At 47.8% G+C, this 17,323-nt stretch overlaps 6 protein-coding genes across 6 annotated transcripts; 3 read left to right on the top strand and 3 right to left on the bottom strand.

Moving 5' to 3' along the window:
- Nucleotides 1-93: 93 nt before the first annotated feature.
- On the bottom strand, nt 94-1,972 carry SPPG_00030 (uncharacterized protein). The gene is made up of 3 exons (XM_016748366.1): nt 1,666-1,972; nt 1,302-1,603; nt 94-1,243 (listed from the first exon to the last, which is right to left on the bottom strand). Exons 1-3 carry the CDS (start codon nt 1,876-1,878, stop codon nt 328-330), a joined length of 1,431 nt encoding a protein of 476 aa, XP_016612336.1. The 5' UTR covers nt 1,879-1,972; the 3' UTR covers nt 94-327.
- Nucleotides 1,973-2,587: 615 nt separating this feature from the next.
- On the top strand, nt 2,588-5,719 carry SPPG_00031 (uncharacterized protein). Its single transcript, XM_016748367.1, has 9 exons — nt 2,588-3,155; nt 3,219-3,320; nt 3,392-3,692; nt 3,760-3,776; nt 3,843-3,941; nt 4,003-4,201; nt 4,266-4,551; nt 4,620-4,917; nt 4,986-5,719. The coding sequence occupies exons 1-9, from the start codon at nt 2,922-2,924 to the stop codon at nt 5,613-5,615; spliced, it is 2,166 nt and encodes a 721-aa protein (XP_016612337.1). The 5' UTR covers nt 2,588-2,921; the 3' UTR covers nt 5,616-5,719.
- SPPG_00032 (uncharacterized protein) lies at nt 5,393-9,215 on the bottom strand. Its single transcript, XM_016748368.1, has 14 exons — nt 9,080-9,215; nt 8,969-9,023; nt 8,757-8,909; nt 8,526-8,694; nt 8,392-8,452; nt 7,822-8,331; nt 7,563-7,769; nt 7,236-7,504; nt 6,962-7,176; nt 6,660-6,905; nt 6,314-6,600; nt 6,170-6,244; nt 5,664-6,104; nt 5,393-5,592 (listed from the first exon to the last, which is right to left on the bottom strand). Exons 1-13 carry the CDS (start codon nt 9,206-9,208, stop codon nt 6,087-6,089), a joined length of 2,394 nt encoding a protein of 797 aa, XP_016612338.1. The 5' UTR covers nt 9,209-9,215; the 3' UTR covers nt 5,393-5,592; nt 5,664-6,086.
- A 541-nt stretch (nt 9,216-9,756) lies between these two features.
- SPPG_00033 (uncharacterized protein) lies at nt 9,757-11,457 on the top strand (the record flags this gene model as incomplete). The annotated part of the gene is made up of 7 exons (XM_016748369.1): nt 9,757-9,799; nt 9,870-10,024; nt 10,087-10,173; nt 10,240-10,258; nt 10,324-10,414; nt 10,497-11,077; nt 11,150-11,457. 7 exons carry the CDS (start codon nt 9,757-9,759, stop codon nt 11,179-11,181), a joined length of 1,008 nt encoding a protein of 335 aa, XP_016612339.1. The 3' UTR covers nt 11,182-11,457.
- Nucleotides 11,196-14,176, bottom strand: SPPG_00034 (uncharacterized protein; the record flags this gene model as incomplete). The annotated part of the gene is made up of 6 exons (XM_016748370.1): nt 11,196-12,887; nt 12,960-13,199; nt 13,260-13,532; nt 13,597-13,708; nt 13,774-13,967; nt 14,033-14,176. 6 exons carry the CDS (start codon nt 14,174-14,176, stop codon nt 11,439-11,441), a joined length of 2,412 nt encoding a protein of 803 aa, XP_016612340.1. The 3' UTR covers nt 11,196-11,438.
- Nucleotides 14,177-14,769: 593 nt separating this feature from the next.
- SPPG_00035 (uncharacterized protein) lies at nt 14,770-17,194 on the top strand. Its single transcript, XM_016748371.1, has 6 exons — nt 14,770-15,154; nt 15,218-15,479; nt 15,560-16,016; nt 16,073-16,564; nt 16,630-16,947; nt 17,012-17,194. The coding sequence occupies exons 1-6, from the start codon at nt 14,982-14,984 to the stop codon at nt 17,086-17,088; spliced, it is 1,779 nt and encodes a 592-aa protein (XP_016612341.1). The 5' UTR covers nt 14,770-14,981; the 3' UTR covers nt 17,089-17,194.
- The last annotated feature ends 129 nt before the right edge of the window (nt 17,195-17,323 follow it).

Raw genomic sequence — 17,323 nt, forward strand, 5'->3', positions numbered from 1 at the left:
GGCCAACTCGGCGCGATCACCTCATAGCAACGCGGTTGCCAAGTGCCCGGGCATCAACCGCCAGGATATCTTCATCAGAAAGAAACAGAAATATCGAGGAATGCAGACGAGGTTTTTTTATTAAAGATATTGCTCTCTATACTATTATTTTTTATCTAGCTTAATTTATCAATAGGTTCAGATTGTTATTTTTAAATATTGATAATGGGTGCGAGCATAATAGGGTTTTTTTGCATTAGGCGACGAAGCTCATTTTAAATCTTACGGTTTTGTATTTTTCGCCTTTAGAGAGTTATTAGTTACTTCCTTTTTATTTCTTGCTTATAATTAGCCCTTGAGGACGGGGTTGGGGTTCTGCACGAAGCGATATTTGAGATAGTCCCGGTAGGAAGTCGAGTTCTTCGCCCAGTCTTGAAGCACGAGCGTCCAGCTGAGAGGCGAAAGGTTCCAGAGACCGTACGCTTGCTGAGTTGTATATTCCAACTCATACGTAACCTTGTCTTCGGTGTTATCTCTCACTAGGTCAGACCAGTATTGGGTCCATTTAACAAGGCCTCCAAAAGCGAAACGACTCGTGTCGTAGGAGTAAACACGGATAGCAGGGTTGTTTTCACCAATGATACTAGGGCCTTGCGAGCTCACGTGCAGAATGCAAGTGTTGTCAAAGTCGATGCTGGGGACAGTGTCGGTAACTGTCGAAATGAAGAAGGGGCCGTCTTGAGGCGAGCTAGTATTGTTTGTGTACACATACGAAATGTAATCCTTGTTTGTGTGTCCGTAGAACGATCCAAGTATAACGTCCGAGAATGATCCGAGGATGTTGGTATAGTCGGTGTGGCAAGTTGGGTAGTAGAGTTTTTTACCAGAGTGGTCCAATGGGGGGATGTGCTGCATGACATATGCTTTTTTACCGGCACTGCGAAGCTGAGAAAGCTGGTTGCGCAACCATGTGAGCATGCCAGCACCCGCGCTGCCGTCGACTACACAGTCCTTGGTCAGGACATTGGAGGCGAACAAAAGCATACTGTTCAAGTTCAAAACCACGAGACCGGGTTTGACTTCGTAGGCAAAGTAGCCGCCGTTGAGCCAGTCCTGATTTTCGTCCAAGCCAAGTTTGTAGGGTGCCCAGATCTGGGTAAGGTTGGCGATAATCGGGTCGGTAACAGGAGCCATTTTGTTGTAATCAAGTTCGTCGTTATTACCAAAAGTAGGAATAAACTTGGTTTTGGAGGTATCAAAAGCACTGCAATTCAATCATCAGGACCAACGTATTGCATGTTGACGGATGCTGCATCCCATACCTTATAACTTTATCAACAACAATCTTGTGCTCATTCAACACCTCAGAGTGTTGACGAGGGACTGTTTTGTCACGGTCATGACGGGCAGAATCACCAGTATACAGAATAAAGTCAACATCGGCGGTATTTTGTTTGATCCAGTCGAAAGTGGCATCTAACATCACTTGAGGGGTATCGCAGATACTGGATAAAGTACCGTATTTTCCAGCAACGTTCAATGCAGCGTTGGTAGCACTTGGGCGGTGACACATGGTACCAGCGGGGTCGGTACCTTCCTTGTAGAGTTCATCAATGTGGATATCCTAAGTTTCCTAAAGAGTAAGTAAAAGTTTGCAAACCAAATCTTTGATGAGTTAAAGCATACCGAGATGTGCATAAATTTGCCATTCAAGCCAGTTGTCCATTTGGGCCATTGAATGGGCGCAAGGTAAGGCCCATTATATGCGCTGGCACCGAGACACTTGATGGTCTTTTGCAGCGAGCCGAAATCCGCAGCTGGCAAGGCAGCAGTCGGTCCAGCAAGCGCAAGTGCTGCGACCATGCAGGCAATCTTTGAATGGCTTTTTTTGTTGGGCATTTGTTGATGATCAAGAAGAGAAAAGACACAGAATTGGGTATTGAATGATGAGAAGGGGAAAGGAGGCAGTGTGGTCCCTCTTATAGCCCGTAGGATATCTGGGGACTTCTTTTAATTTCATGCATCTGGAAATGCGGCTCAACTCCGATCGTCCAGATCTTTACCTCAACGATGGAGTTCTTTTTTTCTTTTTGGTTGCTTTGGACAACAAGGCGGCGCTCTGTCAAAGAGCGGAAGTCTCTAGGTGAATCAACATTGACCAAATGTGAGTTCTGGAATAGCAGTTGGACGATGCGAGACGTTAAACCGTCTGTGGTAATGACATCTAAGTTTCTCCGGAGGCTTGCCAAACACATTAACCTTACCGTGAACCTTTTGATTCCAGAAATGCAGACAAAGGGTGACCCCCAAATATTCTTCATTGTGCGATTCCCAACTATCGGCCTTTGTCATTGAGCCACAGTCCAGGTACATTGAAGACGAGATCCATGTCTTCAAAAGTTTACAAGAGAAACAATGATAACGTTACGTTCCTGTAAACGAAAACATTCGGGCGTTTTCGATACGTTCCTGCAATAATGGACACCGGCTTTATTGGAAACAAACCGGTGCTAATTATAATTCCGGGCTTCAGCGGAAAATAGATCGTGAGGCAGCGCCTCGTACTGGACATCAACAGGGAGACGGCTGTGTCTATTTGGGAGCATTGGGTCGATTCGGGCAGTAACAGTCTCGGGGTGATGTATGAAGATCGATCGCCAATGGAGTTCTGGAATCCTGTGCTTGGGTACTCCTTAACCCACACTGACTGAAAGAACGATGGTGAAATTCAAGATGTCGTGCCTTCTGGAATGTTTTGACCACGGGAGATGATGCGGAGAACCATCCCCAAACGCTGTCTCTCTAACTTGGAAATGTGTCCTTCGGCCATCCTGTCTCCATCTCAAAATAACTCTTGGTGGCGGGTCTATTTCTTTTCAATAAATGTCCTGCCCCAGTGACAAATTCCTCCCTTCCGCTCTCCTAAGGATCTCTACGCAAAGATGCGACTTAATTGTCTAATATTAGTTTTGCTGGCAACTGCCAGCCAACTTGTTTCGTCCTGGCCTAATGGAAATTTCACTTATCGAGTACCATTCGCTCCGGGTGGCGGGTCTGCGGGTATCGCAGAAACACAGTCAAGATACATCCCTCAAGCGAAGCTTTTATACAAGTCCATCAACAGTGGAGCTACTGCCTGGGCGGACATGAAAAATGATCCCAAAGATGGTTCAATCGTAAGTAGATAACACTTACTCTTTTTCCAAAGTTTGTCTGTCCGCTTAATTACCACTCTTTAGATTACTTTAATCAACTTGCCACATATTTATATTCAACCCTACGTTCCTGAACTTCGCGCCAATTACACGCCAGATGACATTGCCATTGCCTACATCCACACAGTACGTAGTAGTATCACCGAGTTGCAACTGGGATGCCGTCGCTGATGACTAGGTACCTTTATTTTGACCAGTATACACCATTGGTGCTTCTCGTACCAAAACACAACAGCACTATTCTCACTTGGTCAGACTTTGTCGCCGCATGTAAGACCCGGCATATAACGGTTTCCGGTGCTGGAACCGGAACCGTTTTCGAAACTGGCTCGGGTCGTTTGCGACAATTGGCCCGCATCAAGTTCGATTACCTCTCCGCCGGAACAGGTGCAACTACTGCCATCACTGAGATGCTCAAAGGAAAGTATGATGCTGCGTGGACTACCACACCTGTCGTGAAAGACCGAACAGATGTGCGTGTACTGGCAATTGCTTCAGGTTGGTGCAATAAATCCTTGCGCAACTTGCCTTGCGCATTAGCTAACTTTTATATTCTATCCTCCAGAATACGAATTCCCCACCGTAAGTTGAAGCTGCACGGATGGAGTTTCATTTGCCAACAATTTATTAACAAGCAGTTCGTTGCAGATTGATGCTCCCACTTTCCGGACTTTGGGCATCAACTACATTGATGGTATCTACCGCGGTGTTGGTCTGCCTGCAGGAACACCAGAAAGCGTCATGAAGGTAAGCAATGGCTGCATTGAGTATTATGCTGATGGTTGCTCAAAATTATTATGCATTACAGGAAGTTTCCAACTACTTTAATGCATTGAACCGCAACAAGACCTTCATCGCTGAGGTCCAGGCAGACAACGGCGCCTTAATGTTTATGCCATATGACTCGCCTTCCTTGAACTATTTCACTGCAACGTACCGAAAGTCTATTTACAATGTGCTATTCCCTACCGACCCGATCTCCCGTGGGTCCATCTACGCCTTCTTTGGTAAATACCATCAAACTCAAGCATAAAGTGATTTGAAGTTAAAATTAACCTTATGGTATTCTAGCTTTTGGCGGCCTGGGAATTCTGCTATGCCTGGCATCTGCTATTTTCAGCTTCATCTTCCGTAACACTCCCGTCATCAAAGGCTCCAGTTACTTTTTCAACAACATTATTATCTTTGGCATTGTTCTGGCGTATGCCTCGGTGATTGTTACGAGTCTTCAAATGCCATTGAAGGGTGTCACTGAACGTACCCTCAGCGCTGGCTGCAAAGCCCTTCCCTGGTTGCTTGGCTTGGGCTTCGACATAACGTTTTCGGCCATCATTGTCAAATCATACCGACTCTACAGGTACGACAGAGATTGCACGCCATGAAGAACAGCAATGATCTTTTGTGCTCATTAACGGTTCTGGATAGATTGTTCTTGTTTACTGCTTCCAAGATTGTCCAGTTCGACGCAAGCAATCTTGCGATTCTGAAATGGGTGTTTGGAATCTGCGGCATCAACGCCATTGTCTACCTCGTGTGGACGGTGCAAGACCCACTCTCTGCGGAGCTATTGAGTATGGATGGCGACGACACCTTTTACTACAGCTGCACTTCCGAAAACGCATCCGCGTATTTGGGTGTTGTGCTGTTATTGAAATACATCATGCTATGCTGCTGCATCTTCTTTAGCGTAAAGCTTAGGGATCTGAACGCCATGTTGAACGAGGTAAGCAGCGGGTTGCCCCCTTTTGAGAAATATTGGATAATATTCACTCAGTATGGCTATTCCTCTAGACCAAGGCCATTGCCGCCGCAACATTCTCCACCACCTTCGTCTTGACTGTTTGCTTGGCTGTATATGCCCTCGTGAGCAGCTTCGAGGGACGATACATAATTCTGGTCGGGGGTACGACTGTCGGTGCCACAACCTGCCTAGGAGCTCTCTTCCTCCCCAAAGTTATGGTAGCCCTCTTTAACCCCGACGCCAACACCTTTGACTACATTCGTCGTGTTGTGAAAGGCTCCGACTTGTCTCGTGGAGCTTCCTCTGGTGGAGAAGGTGCAGCTCGATCGGGCTCGATTGACGCCAGATCAACGGGACGTGGCTCAATGGACCTTTTCACATCGAATCCTGTTCTCTTACACCCACCACAAAGTACAATCAGTAATTCATCAATGACGCCTATTTACGTGCAGGAGGGGCGTGCGTTCAACCGTGAACACCGTGACCGAATCAATGCTCTTGCTCGTGTTATATGCAACACTGCCTCTGAAGGCCGTGTGAGCGAATTCCAAAACCATGTGGGCAAATTGGCCCAGTTTGCCTCTCGGATCCGCGTCATGGCGACTGCTAAGAGCCGTGCTTTCTCTATACCCAGCATCAAGTCGGGGGAGCAAATTGCTGAAGATGTTGATGAGCCTTAGAAGGCTGAATTTGAGGGGTGGTGCTTCGACTTGTAAAGATACCTTTACCTAGACTACTTGTTTTTTGTTCTCACTTAATAGCATTTCTCAGCGTTTTTTCCAAATGAGCTCTAACTGTCGCTCCCTTTTTGGCAAGTATTGAATCTGTGAAGAAGCAGTGTGCAGATGACAGTTGAGTCTCGATTGTCAAGTGCCATTCAATACAATACTAAATATAGCAGTCAAAAGTTGCGAGAAAAGCCTAACCGTAACATTGAAGCATTAGTGACCCTCCAAAGGTAACTGCCGCCCTTAAGAATCTCACACAGAGGCAGCATGTTTGAAGGGGGTATGCGAGTATCGTGCAGAGGTCTATCATCCCTTTCTTGCAAGGACGGCCAGTGGCACTCTCTCGAATCACTACGTTCATTGGAAGCGTATAGACAAAAACTGCCTAGAGGTTTATATACAAGTTGCGACCACACGAGCACATCAATCCATCATGTCAAGCTGCAACAACTAGATTAGTACCTGTGACCGAAAGAAAAAAGGAAAGGAAATCGCAGCCTCCATACCAAATCCTCTTCCTCCACCTCATCCTCGTCACCTTTCGATATTGCTGCTGGCGGCTCGTCCTCGGCCCGGAGAAACTGTGAAAGGGGAACGAAAGGTTAAATAAATAATAGGAAATATACTGCCAAAAGATCACCGCATCATACCGCATCCGCTTCTTCTCTTGTAACGTTACTATCACCTGCTTCATCTTTAGTGATGAGTGAGATCTGCTGGTCAACGACCCGCCGCCAAAATGGTGCGTGACGGACGGACTCCCCAACAGACAGGAGGTGCTTCAGCCCACGTAGCCAATTGTTGAACTGGTCGGATTCGTCGTTTTCGGCAGAGACCTTACGTAGAACAACGAGGCAATTCGTTGCTTTGTCATAAAGCTGATCGCCAAAGGACTCTGTAACTAATTTTACGATGACCTCGCACATTTGCTCCACCGCTTCGCAGATGATGGTTTCAGATTTACAAAAGATTGCGAATACAGGTAACTCCGCCTACCTTTTGTGACCAGATCAATGTCTCTTCTCCCGACCATGGCATTGAAATCGCTAATGGGATCAACTGTGGACACTTTCTCAACATTGCGCGCTGTTAGATCGGTCAAGTTTTCTGGCATTGGTTCCTCGACTTTGATTCGCTTTTCAGCTGGACCATTATCGGGGCGATTAAGCACCTCTTCTGCATCTATCCTATTGGCAGATCTAGCGGCCCAAGCACGCTTTCCTGAACCTTTCTGCTTTTCAACTGTTCAAAAGATCAGCACAAAGCACAACATGATTGACTTGGTCGCGTTCCGGTACCTCGAGTTATCTTGAAAGCATCTTTCAATTTTTCGGCTGCTGATTTTGCTCTTTCAACAACGTCTGGTATTGGTTCAATGCACGCCATAATTTGTGGGTTCACAGGTGGCAGTTCCGCTTTGTCAGGATGGATAGCACGATAGGCAATGCACTGGTAGATACGCTGCCAGCCTGGGTTGAATACGTCCTTTGGTCTAAAGGCTTCCCTCTTGTGGCTGCAAGCTTGGTCAGCATCCAAGGCACCCAAGACTTGCCGCATTCAACATGTTCTCACCCGTCTTCATCCTCCACAGCGTCCGTCAAATCCATTGCGTCAATAAAGGCGTCCATACGCCTCATTGCCTCGTCAGCGGGGACCTGACGAGCATCGAGCTTATGTTTCTTCTTGCTTGAACTAGCAGGTGAGTCAGTATGAGATTGGGTATTATTAGAAGGCGATAGTGTCGAAACAGCCAAGGTTGAGTTAGATGCGGATGTGTCTTCAGCTAGCAGGTGATCCAAAGGTGCAAAGGAATAAGGTCGTAAATCCTCTGCAAAGGGAATCTGTGTCGGCCGTCAGGAATCAAACTGTGATGGAGGAAACGAACTCTGACACACGCACTTGTGCCCACCATCCCCACCCTTTTCTGGCTGGTACCAGCACACCAAGCTTCGGATTGGCGTCATTAACACGGACATAACGGACGAGGGCCGCATTCTGCTTTTCGTCAAGCGCCGCGATTAATGTGTAGAATGTCTGCGCCGCTCGTGAATTGCCTGGTTCGGGAACAACAGCCAACACATTTGCCATCAAGTGATGACGGGGTACCTGATACCCTATTTAATACCGGCGATATTCGCAGCATAGCAAACAGTAATACCTCGCTCTGTTTGACGAAGCCTAATATTGACATCCCTTTGGACGTACGTAGTTTCATTGCTTCTTCGTCTTCCGACGAGAAAGGGACCAGGGTTTTGCCATATCTATAAGCCCTCACAAGATCATCCTTTGATATACTCTTATCCTGCCCGTTTTGATCCTTCTGCAAGTCAGCATCTCCCAAAGCAGGTTTGTAGCTTCGCTGCATTTCCACTTCGCCGTACGTTGCCCCATTGCGCTCCCCTTCAGAAATAGCTTCTGCGAGCGCAGACCACTTTTTGGCGGAGGGCAGTTTCATCTCTGCTGTCTTGTTATAGACCCACACAGGGATTTCAAGTGATTCCGCGGGATGACTCTCAGGATCACCCAACGTAAGTGGTCCTCGAAATACGGTAACTGGTTTTACTGACTTTGAGCGCAAGCGCTCTAGCAACTCGGACGCTTCGTCTCCACTGAATAGGTTCCCTTCCGCCCTCTCGGTGAAACCGCGTAGAAACTCTTCATTGATCGCCTGACAGAATGTTAGCATAACCAGACTCCTTATGCGGTAGCGATCATCCAAACTGCTTGCCTTCACATCGGACTTATGCTCGTGCTTAATTCCGTGATCTGGATCATCGAAATCGTACCCGCTGCATATCAAACGAGAAAGCTTGTGAGAAATCTAATAACATTGAGTTCCACAGCAGATGATCCCACTCATACATCAGATTGAATGTGACTGCCAATTCTTTTACTTTCTCGGCAACAGCATCGCTGCCCTCGGTATCCACGGGATTTTCGGCATCCGTGAACACGTAGATTTTTTTTTCGTACTTTAACTTCCTGCAATGTTGCTCGAGCATATGTAGACCCAGTATGATGGCATCCATGACTGACGATGCACACATGTTGTTAAATATGGGAGACGCGTGTCATCCTAGCCGTCGTACCTACCATCACCAATAGCAGTCCCTTCTTCCGTACCCCTCTCCACATATTTCAGAAGCTCCAGATTCGGCTGCTTGAAGAGAGCAGCCTCGTCCTCTTCAAAGCAATACGCCTTGATATGCTGATACTGCTCACCCTCCGCCAAGATGTTATCCGACTCTGAAGCGGGCAAGACGGTTATCTGACTGTCGCGTGAGAGAAATCCACGGATCTCGTACCTTCTGTTCCAACCAACAATAATGCAACCTGGTCCGTCTTTCGCCCTGGTATTATCTAAATTGACTGAAATAGTCAGAATAGGTTGCATTGTTGCTTCAAGTGTTCGAGACCTTTGAGTGAAGAATTTGGAATAAGGCTTCGTGCGCTCTTTGATGATTTGTTTTGCCCCCTTCCTCCTTCTTCCTTCGCATAGAAGGATTGACGTCCACAATGAGGACCGTTGCCTCCTTGCTCGCCATCTTTTCGTCAAATTGTGGGTGGAAGATACCACGGCAGGCCCCAACCCACATTTAGAGTTTGCCATGGCAACAGTGTAATGGATTGCACGGCCACCGGTCGGAGTTTAGCTCCGTGGCTCTTGAGGATCAATAGGATCAACACGAAGAACCTTCGTGAAGGTCACTGAAAAACCCTTTGTTTACCTACCCGAATCTTCAATAGGATTAAGAAATGACATCAATCACTGATAACACTCTGTGTGTCCATGCCCCGAAATCTCGAATAGCATAACCGAAATGAAAGGAACATTGGGTTCCGCCGTAGCGCCCCCAGAGGTCCGGACATTACTATTGTTTTGCAGAATGACAACAAACAACTGGATACGACCCATTCAGTTCCGGCAGAATGATATCAACCACGGGTACTATTCTTAGTAAATTTGGGAATCCGCAACAAATCATGCGGTTGCCTATAAGAGCGAAGGGTTCTGTGCCCTCCCTTGTAAGTTACCATAGGTAGCCTAACATCGACTGCTGCGCCCCTATATCCCCCTGAACCCTCGTGCGCCATGCACCTGTTTACCCTCGCTGTTATTACCCTAAGCCTGATTGGTGAGTTTCATCACTGCATATCTGCACTATTCTTCCATCCCCCTGATCACTAGTGCTTTCTGAACAACAGGCAGCACCGTTGCTGCTCCCAGTGGCAATACATGCCCTACTTGTATTGCAACACCAGGGAGTAACCTATGTGACATTACAACGTCATGTACTAGCGTTACTCTTAAAAAAACCGCTGAGACAAAGCTATTTTGTGCGTGTCGTCCTGGGTTCAAGGTATAATAACGCCTCTTTATGCGATGCTTTCTTCCCATACTTAACAAATGAATGTGATCTAGGCTGCTGCCCCAAACACCGATTCCCTAACCCATTTTCGTGCGGAATGGTTGACCGATGGACAAGATCACCGGGTCTTTGTTCCACCAGTAAGTATCAGGCTGTCAGTATGTCTCAGATGGTGCCAGAACGCTGATGGTTTTCCATTTGATTAGGGCGTTGTTTGCAACACACGTAAGTAAGATGAAAACGCATTGAACGCACGACCACTGCTGATCGTCATCCAATACTTTCAATAGCCTGTACTACTTATGGTACAGATGCCTGCAGTGAGATTCCTATACGTGACTTGAGTGGTGTTTGCCCTGCAAGTGGAGGAGTTACAACAACGTAAGAGGCTGCCATTAACATCCTGTGCCTTGAGCCATCCCGCAAAGTGTACTTATCAATTGATATACTCGCTGTGATACAGGAAAGCTGCCACCACCACGACCAAGGCAACGACCACGACAAAAGCTACAACCACTACCAAGGCGACGACGACGACAACGACCACCAAGGTTCCAACAACGACAACCACGACAAAAGCGACCACCACTACAACGACTACCAAGGTTCCAACAACGACAACCACGACAAAAGCGACCACCACTACAACGACTACCAAGGTTCCAACAACGACAACCACGACAAAAGCGACCACCACTACAACGACTACCAAGGTTCCAACAACAACGACGACCACAGCAACAAAAGCGGTGACCACAACGTCAGTCGTCCCCTCCACGACAAGCCTGGCTCCTCAGCCCTCGTTGGCACCCACGCTATCAGGCATCTGCAGCAGTTGTCCCATCAACGGAACAGTATGCGCGGGAACGTCGATCTGCACCTCCACCATCTACGGCCCAATGTGCGCTTGCCCCGATGGCTTCAAGGCCAGCACAGACAACCTTAATATTACAATTCAATGGCGCCTCAACGGAATGAATACGACCACGGTGTATGTCGCTCGTGGTGTCACCTGCACTGTTCCTTGTCAGGGATCCGAATGTCGTAAGTTAAAAGTTCAATAACCCGTTCAATTTGACCGGAACTAACATTTTATTTCTTGTTGACCTTTAATAGAGGAGGTCGCAGCCTCTGATTGTGAAGTATAATTGACAACATATTATGTCATATAGCTGGAAACATGTTATTATGTAGTGAGATGCACTTAGATTACTTTAGAAGGATGTGATTTGAAAATCATTGTGGAGATAGTGGAGACTAATTTGATAGAGAGGATATAGAAAGATGGGGGATTGAGGGAGATGTTGTGCTCATCACATCTACTGATGTGGGAACACAACGATATATACCAAGCTCATCAGCATAAACATGGTGCTGAACATAGATGCCGAAACTCCCTGAAATATTATTGACTACCGCCCACATGTAACGCAGACCACTGATGCAAAAATCGCATTCGGTGAGAAATGACCTCCCTGCCTTTAACCTTTTTGAGGGATTCAATAGCCTGCTCATCATTTCCAAGCAATGTTGCATCTTCATCCGATGTAAAGATATGGCGTCGAATTTTGGAGCTCAGTTTCGCTACATCCAACCCAGCATCTAGGAGCTTTCGCGCTCTTCCGATTACTCCGCCCGACATGTGAACCGCCCCCAGGCATTGATGACGGGTGAAGCCTTCAGATGAGTAGTCGTTGCAGAGTTTATCGAATAGATTATAATACTGCGTCTTTACCGATTCCGCAACTTCATGGTGGGGTGCTGGAGTTAGGACCACATGGGGTATTGTTGCAGGCGGGGATTTTTGGCTAGGTTCGGGCAGTGGAACTGCCTTCTTTTTGATGACCCGCGAACTTGTCGGCGACGCTAAAAAGGGATTCTCGTCTGTCCTCCCCTCAGGTGCTGTCAGGTATTGAGTGTCAGAATTGTCCACGTCCATGGGTGCTTCTTCTGTTCCGCCCTCTTCATCTGCGGCGACTCCTTTCGCAGAAGATGCCATCTCCTCCAATTGTGCGTGCTTTTGGGATAGCCTTGCCTGTTCCTCAAGTAAACTGTCCAATTCTTCCTCTGTTGAGCCCACCATTTCCACAGTCGGTGGAGCCTCATCTCGGTCCATCAGATGCGGACTTTCAACTTCTCTACTTATGTTCCTCGAGATGCTTCTTCGGGTTTGTGATGCAGGCTGGGTATTGGGGTCTTGAGGGGAGGACAACAATTGTTTCCGAGGCGATGGATGGGGCGACGTAGCTTGGGCTTGTGACGATTGTGTCTTGGATGGACTGTTTCGTAGCTTTGGTCGGCGCGGACTTTGCGATGTGGCCTTTTCGGAAAAGTCACTAGTGTTCCTGCCCAGCGGACTTGCTTGTGTGGCGATTGCCAGTTCTTCCTCAGACGACTGCCCACGTTCATGATCCTGAGTGTCACCGATTGGCGCTTGAGTTTGCCATGGAGTGTCCTCTTCCTCTTCTGCTTCCCGTTCCTCCGCTTGTCCCTCTCCCTCCTCTTCCTCTTCTGCGTCTCGTTCCTCCGCTTGTCCCTCTCCCTCTTCTTGCTCTTCATCTACAGATGGAGCACTCTGAGGCTGCGTCATCCACATCCCAGTGTCATTTTCCTTTGCGTCGTCCGGAGTTTCCGTTTCCTGCGACCAATACTCCACATCGCTAACTTCTGTGTCCTCAAGCTGCTTCGATTGCGGTGCACCAGGTAATATTCCGGCATTTGCATCATTTTCGTTTACTGCCTCAGCGGTGCTTTTCTTTCTCACGTTTTGCAAGATCTTCTGGGCAGCCATTAGAACGGGCATTATTACTTTGGTAGCATGCCCTCGCCAACTATCTGCGCTGTGCTGGGAGTGCTGAGAGCGAGCCAGTACGTTAACAGGGTGCGGACCTATCACGGCTGCCCATGCAGCAGTGCTGTTACTTACCATCAAGCCAAACTCGACCCAAAAGTTTTTACCTTTGATACCTGCGTCTCCCAACCTGTTGCGCGTGATTTTCCTAATCAGCGCTTTATCACGCTCCGAGAATTCGCGACGAACACCCTTGAGACGTGACGGTGGTGGTGCATCTGTGCCTGTTTCCAAGAGCGCACCTTCGTCCTCCATGTTAGGGATAACTTCCTCTTCTGCGTAGTGTTTCCATGAGGCTTGGGAATGGGCAGTGAACTAGCAGCGGTATAAGCTCGCAGGAAACACAGCAAAGTGCCAACGACAGTTGTGACTCACCTGCTCTGCCAAGGCACTGTACACTAGCTCGCGGTCCTTTTCGCGTGATATCCTCAAAAGCTCTTCCAATACCTCACGTTCGTACTTTGAAAAGTGGTCCGACCGCCTGCCCGAATCTCGACTTGTTGTAGTAGACTGTTCAGCATCGACTGGGCTTTGGCCAGGATTTCGGATTCGCTCCGCCCGCTTGTCGATTTTCTTGGCCGCTGGAAGTGTAGGCAAGATATGCTTAACAGCGTGGTCCCTCCAGGATTGCCAAGAGTGGTGAGGGAACTTTGAAGTACAGTATGGCCGTTAGTGAAATCCTGGGACGAGTATTTTGTTCTATCAAGCCTACCAAAGAAGCAAATTCCTTATATATTTCATTTCCGAATAGCTTTCCAGCTTTGATGTGCCCTTCAATGTGATTCCTCAGATGCAACTTGTCTTTTTGGGTGAAAGGTTCGCGACTAGAATGCAGAAAATACTTAGACGACGCCGAGTGCTGTGTGTAGAAAGAAGCCACTCTACATACCTTGTCCGGTTACCAGGAGGAAGGCCGTTCAAGGACAACGCATACGGTGAGCGACCGAGCAATTGTCCAGTCTGCACAGAATCCTCTACATATTCTGAGGAGTAGAGGTCTATGGTAGCGGTTCGTATCCCAGGTTCTCCCAGCTTCATGAAGCAATCTGACCCAGCAACATCTACGACCTGACCTCCATGTTCCTAGAGAAGAATGCTTGTCAGGCGTCCGCCACGCTTCTCGCTTCGTGGTCGCGCTCATATTCTACCTCAATTAGCTTCCTGATACGCTCGCGATGTAGTCCACGCGTCACGTAGAATTTTAGTGGGTCCCCGCGATCATCAGCAAAGAGTAGCTTCTTGTTCCTTTTCCCCATTGGTTCCTCTTTGACAATCACTTCTTGCGTCAACATGATTGCTGCGAGATCCTTGGAAAACACGACAGGAGCTTGTAAGCGATCACGGCTGTGCCTCCTTATGTGGCGCGGTGACTGTAAAGCAAAAGCCATAGTTGGGCGAGCGATATTTGCCCTCACATCACTTGCTAATGAACGTATGCATTCGGCATGGATTGCAACATTGCGACCATAAAATAAGATGCTAGTTTCATCATGCGTGGCAAGTGTCTACCAGCAGGTCCGTAACATCCAAACGGCGTTTATTCAAGCGCTAACTGTCAGCCAGCCCTTGTCATTTCCCCATTCAAACAGTATGCATAAAGCAGACGTTGGCTTCACAAGTCCCTGCCCACCACCTCCACCACCACCACCATCATCACCAGCGACGATTGCCAGTGCCATATCTCTTTGTGCTCTTGAATCTTTGATCCATCGCCGAGGATTCCCATCTTACCAGTCGTGTGCTCGTGGCAAATGGCCTTTGTTGGGAAATGAACACTTTTAAACTTTAAATCAGTGTATGACTGTGCCATGACATTATTCCATAAAAGGATAGATTGTAGGAACCTTATTGGCTCAAGTGTCCGACGACCAGCTGCGATTCCAACGTTAAAAGTTACTTCCGAACCCATCGCAGCAGGAGAAACGGCCACGGATATGCAAGTTTTGTTGTTTTTTTCTTTTTCGCCCGGCCGACTGCGGAACCTCATCGCTGTCGATATTTTAAAACGACGGCTTTCGCTGCATCCCCACCATCGTTTACCCCATCGCGGTTGCTGGCCAGCTACCGAGAGAGCACTTGACGACGACACGAGCCAGAATGGACCGCGATAGCACTCAAGTGGACTTGGTCGGTTCCGACCAAGTTGGTTTCGACCAAGAGAAAGCCGTTCCCCGGCCTTCGGGGGAGATTGCTGCACAGCAGGGTGTGAAAGCCCTCGATGCGGCTTACAAGCTGTTAACAAGAACAGAATTCGCTATCATTTATGTCGGGTGCGTTGAAGGCTTAAAATCTGTGATAAAGACAAAGGATGCTAAACCGTTGATATCGTATAGAATCTTTCTTGTGATCTTTGTCTACTCGTTGGACATCAATACCTACGGCACGCTTCTTCCCTTCATCACGTCGTCGTTCCAACAGCACTCTGGCCTCAGTCTGCTAATGGCCGTGTCCGGCGTTGTAAATAGTGTTTGCAAGATGCCACTCGCAAAACTAGCTGATGTTTTTGGCCGGGCAGAGACATTTGCCTTTGCCGTGCTATGCTACATTGTTGGTTTGATCATCATGTGCGCTGTGGATACATTTGGCCAGTTTGCTGTGAGTACCTATCTCTCCACGACAGCCGAGTCTCGAAGTTGAAGTGGCCCCCTTCCCTAACTATAATTGCTTTATCACAGGCCGCGACAGTTTTGTACACAATCGGTACTTCTGGCGTGTATACCCTGCTGCAGATTGTCATCGCCGACACATCTTCCCTTGCCAACCGAGGTTTTTTTTCGAGTTTGATCGATCTTCCATTTATCTTGAATATTTGGATCGGTCCACCAATTGCAAGGCATTTTCTTGAAAAGCAAGTCGACGGGAAATCCCAATGGCGCTGGGCTTTTGGAATGATCATCATCTTGCTCTTCTGCTGTGCCCAACCCATCTTCATTGGTCTCAAGTGGCTTGAAAGGAAGGCCTCCCGAAATGGCCTGGTGGTGAAGAAGAAGAATGAATATCTCACGTGGCAGTTTTGGAAGAATCTGGTTTTGGATGTGGACCTTCTCGGTCTTCTGCTGTTTGGCGGAAGTCTCTTTCTCATCATTTTCCCCACAAACTGGTACCGGAATTACCCAAAGGAATGGAAAGATGGTACGTTTTCTTACTGCTCGTCAAGCAACGTAGCAGTCGACTAACCTTTACGTCAGGCCGCATCATCGCCATGCTTGTCATGGGCGGCGTTGGCTTTGTCATATTCTTCCTTCAGCAACAGTTTCTCTCCCGCGCCCCCATCTTCCCTGCCCGTTTCCTAAAGGACCGTACTGTCATCGGTGGCCTTCTTACCGGCTGTCTGATCTTTGTGTCCTACTACATCTACAGCAGTTTCCTTACCTCATACATTTACGTTTCTCGTGACCTCACAGTCGATCAATCTCAATGGATCTTCACCTCTTGGAACGTTGGATCTGTGCTCAGCAGTATCCTTATCGGACTCGCTATGAAACGCACTCGCAGTTTCAAACTGTGGGCTTTGATTGGACTCGCCATCAACATCATTGGAAGCGGTGTCATGATTAATGTAAAGGGACCTGAAAACCCATTGGCCGAAATGATCTCTGCCCAAACAGTTATTGGGATTGGTCAAGGGATCACAACATGTGCAACCCAAGTTGGAGTGCAAGCTGCCGTAGCACATCAAGGTATGTAGGTGGTCGTCACCGTATATCGATGGGATCTTGGCATCATCTGATCCTGCTGTACTTAGATCTCGGAACAATGACTGCCGTGTATCTAACAGTCACGTCCGTCGGCTTCTCGGTCGGAGCGTCTATAGCAGGCGCAATCTGGAAGGAACTTCTTCACGATCAACTTGTCGAAGCGCTTCCCGAGCTCCCTGAGGCCAACATTACAGCCTTCGTGGGTGACCACACCAAAGTCAGACTATGGTTGGAGGGTGATCAACTGTCGCGAGCGCGCCACGCATATACCTACACGAGCAAAACTCTAAACATCATCGCGTGCTGCTTGTTGGTTCCAATATTTGGTACCATTGGTATGATGCGGAACATCACGCTGACAGACGGTGCGTAGCTATTGTTCACAGTTCAGTTGGACACAATGACTAAAATCTCCCTCCTTGTTATTAGATGTTACGACTAAAGAAGCCGAAGAGGCTGCGATTGCCGAAGGAAGCGTCGGCACAAGTGCCGACCACGGCAGATAATCCTTTTGATTTTCACGACGATAACCATATATATGCATAACTCATTGTGAATAATTTATTAGATCTTGTATGTATGGATTTATAAAGTAGCTTTTGTAGCCCCCAATTATGTGAATGTCCGTTTTCAACGTCCTCCCTGCTTCACGACCGGTGATAGCAACGAGGTGGCACAGTCATAATGTGAAACTCGAGGGCTTGGGCACTCGAGCAAGTTCTCACACAGCGTTACGCCGCC

The sequence above is a fragment of the Spizellomyces punctatus genome, assembly GCF_000182565.1.
Source record: "Spizellomyces punctatus DAOM BR117 chromosome Unknown supercont1.1, whole genome shotgun sequence".
Taxonomy (NCBI): Eukaryota; Fungi; Chytridiomycota; class Chytridiomycetes; order Spizellomycetales; family Spizellomycetaceae; genus Spizellomyces; species Spizellomyces punctatus.

What these genes read in the sequence shown, in the direction of transcription:
- SPPG_00032 (XM_016748368.1), bottom strand. Translation starts at nt 9,208, where the DNA reads ATGGCGAGCAAGGAGGCAACGGTCCTCATTGTGGACGTCAATCCTTCT. An exon ending in GCAGTCACATTCAATCTGAT is followed by an intron (nt 8,453 to 8,525) that starts GTATGAGTGGGA and finishes TTTGATATGCAG; the next exon opens with CGGGTACGATTTCGATGATC. An exon ending in AGCATAAGTCCGATGTGAAG is followed by an intron (nt 8,332 to 8,391) that starts GCAAGCAGTTTG and finishes ACATTCTGTCAG; the next exon opens with GCGATCAATGAAGAGTTTCT.
- SPPG_00031 (XM_016748367.1), top strand. Translation starts at nt 2,922, where the DNA reads ATGCGACTTAATTGTCTAATATTAGTTTTGCTGGCAACTGCCAGCCAA. An exon ending in ATCCCAAAGATGGTTCAATC is followed by an intron (nt 3,156 to 3,218) that starts GTAAGTAGATAA and finishes ACCACTCTTTAG; the next exon opens with ATTACTTTAATCAACTTGCC. An exon ending in CCATTGCCTACATCCACACA is followed by an intron (nt 3,321 to 3,391) that starts GTACGTAGTAGT and finishes TATTTTGACCAG; the next exon opens with TATACACCATTGGTGCTTCT.
- SPPG_00030 (XM_016748366.1), bottom strand. Translation starts at nt 1,878, where the DNA reads ATGCCCAACAAAAAAAGCCATTCAAAGATTGCCTGCATGGTCGCAGCA. An exon ending in GCAAATTTATGCACATCTCG is followed by an intron (nt 1,604 to 1,665) that starts GTATGCTTTAAC and finishes TAGGAAACTTAG; the next exon opens with GATATCCACATTGATGAACT. An exon ending in GTTGTTGATAAAGTTATAAG is followed by an intron (nt 1,244 to 1,301) that starts GTATGGGATGCA and finishes ATTGAATTGCAG; the next exon opens with TGCTTTTGATACCTCCAAAA.
- SPPG_00035 (XM_016748371.1), top strand. Translation starts at nt 14,982, where the DNA reads ATGGACCGCGATAGCACTCAAGTGGACTTGGTCGGTTCCGACCAAGTT. An exon ending in ATACATTTGGCCAGTTTGCT is followed by an intron (nt 15,480 to 15,559) that starts GTGAGTACCTAT and finishes GCTTTATCACAG; the next exon opens with GCCGCGACAGTTTTGTACAC. An exon ending in AGCTGCCGTAGCACATCAAG is followed by an intron (nt 16,565 to 16,629) that starts GTATGTAGGTGG and finishes TGCTGTACTTAG; the next exon opens with ATCTCGGAACAATGACTGCC.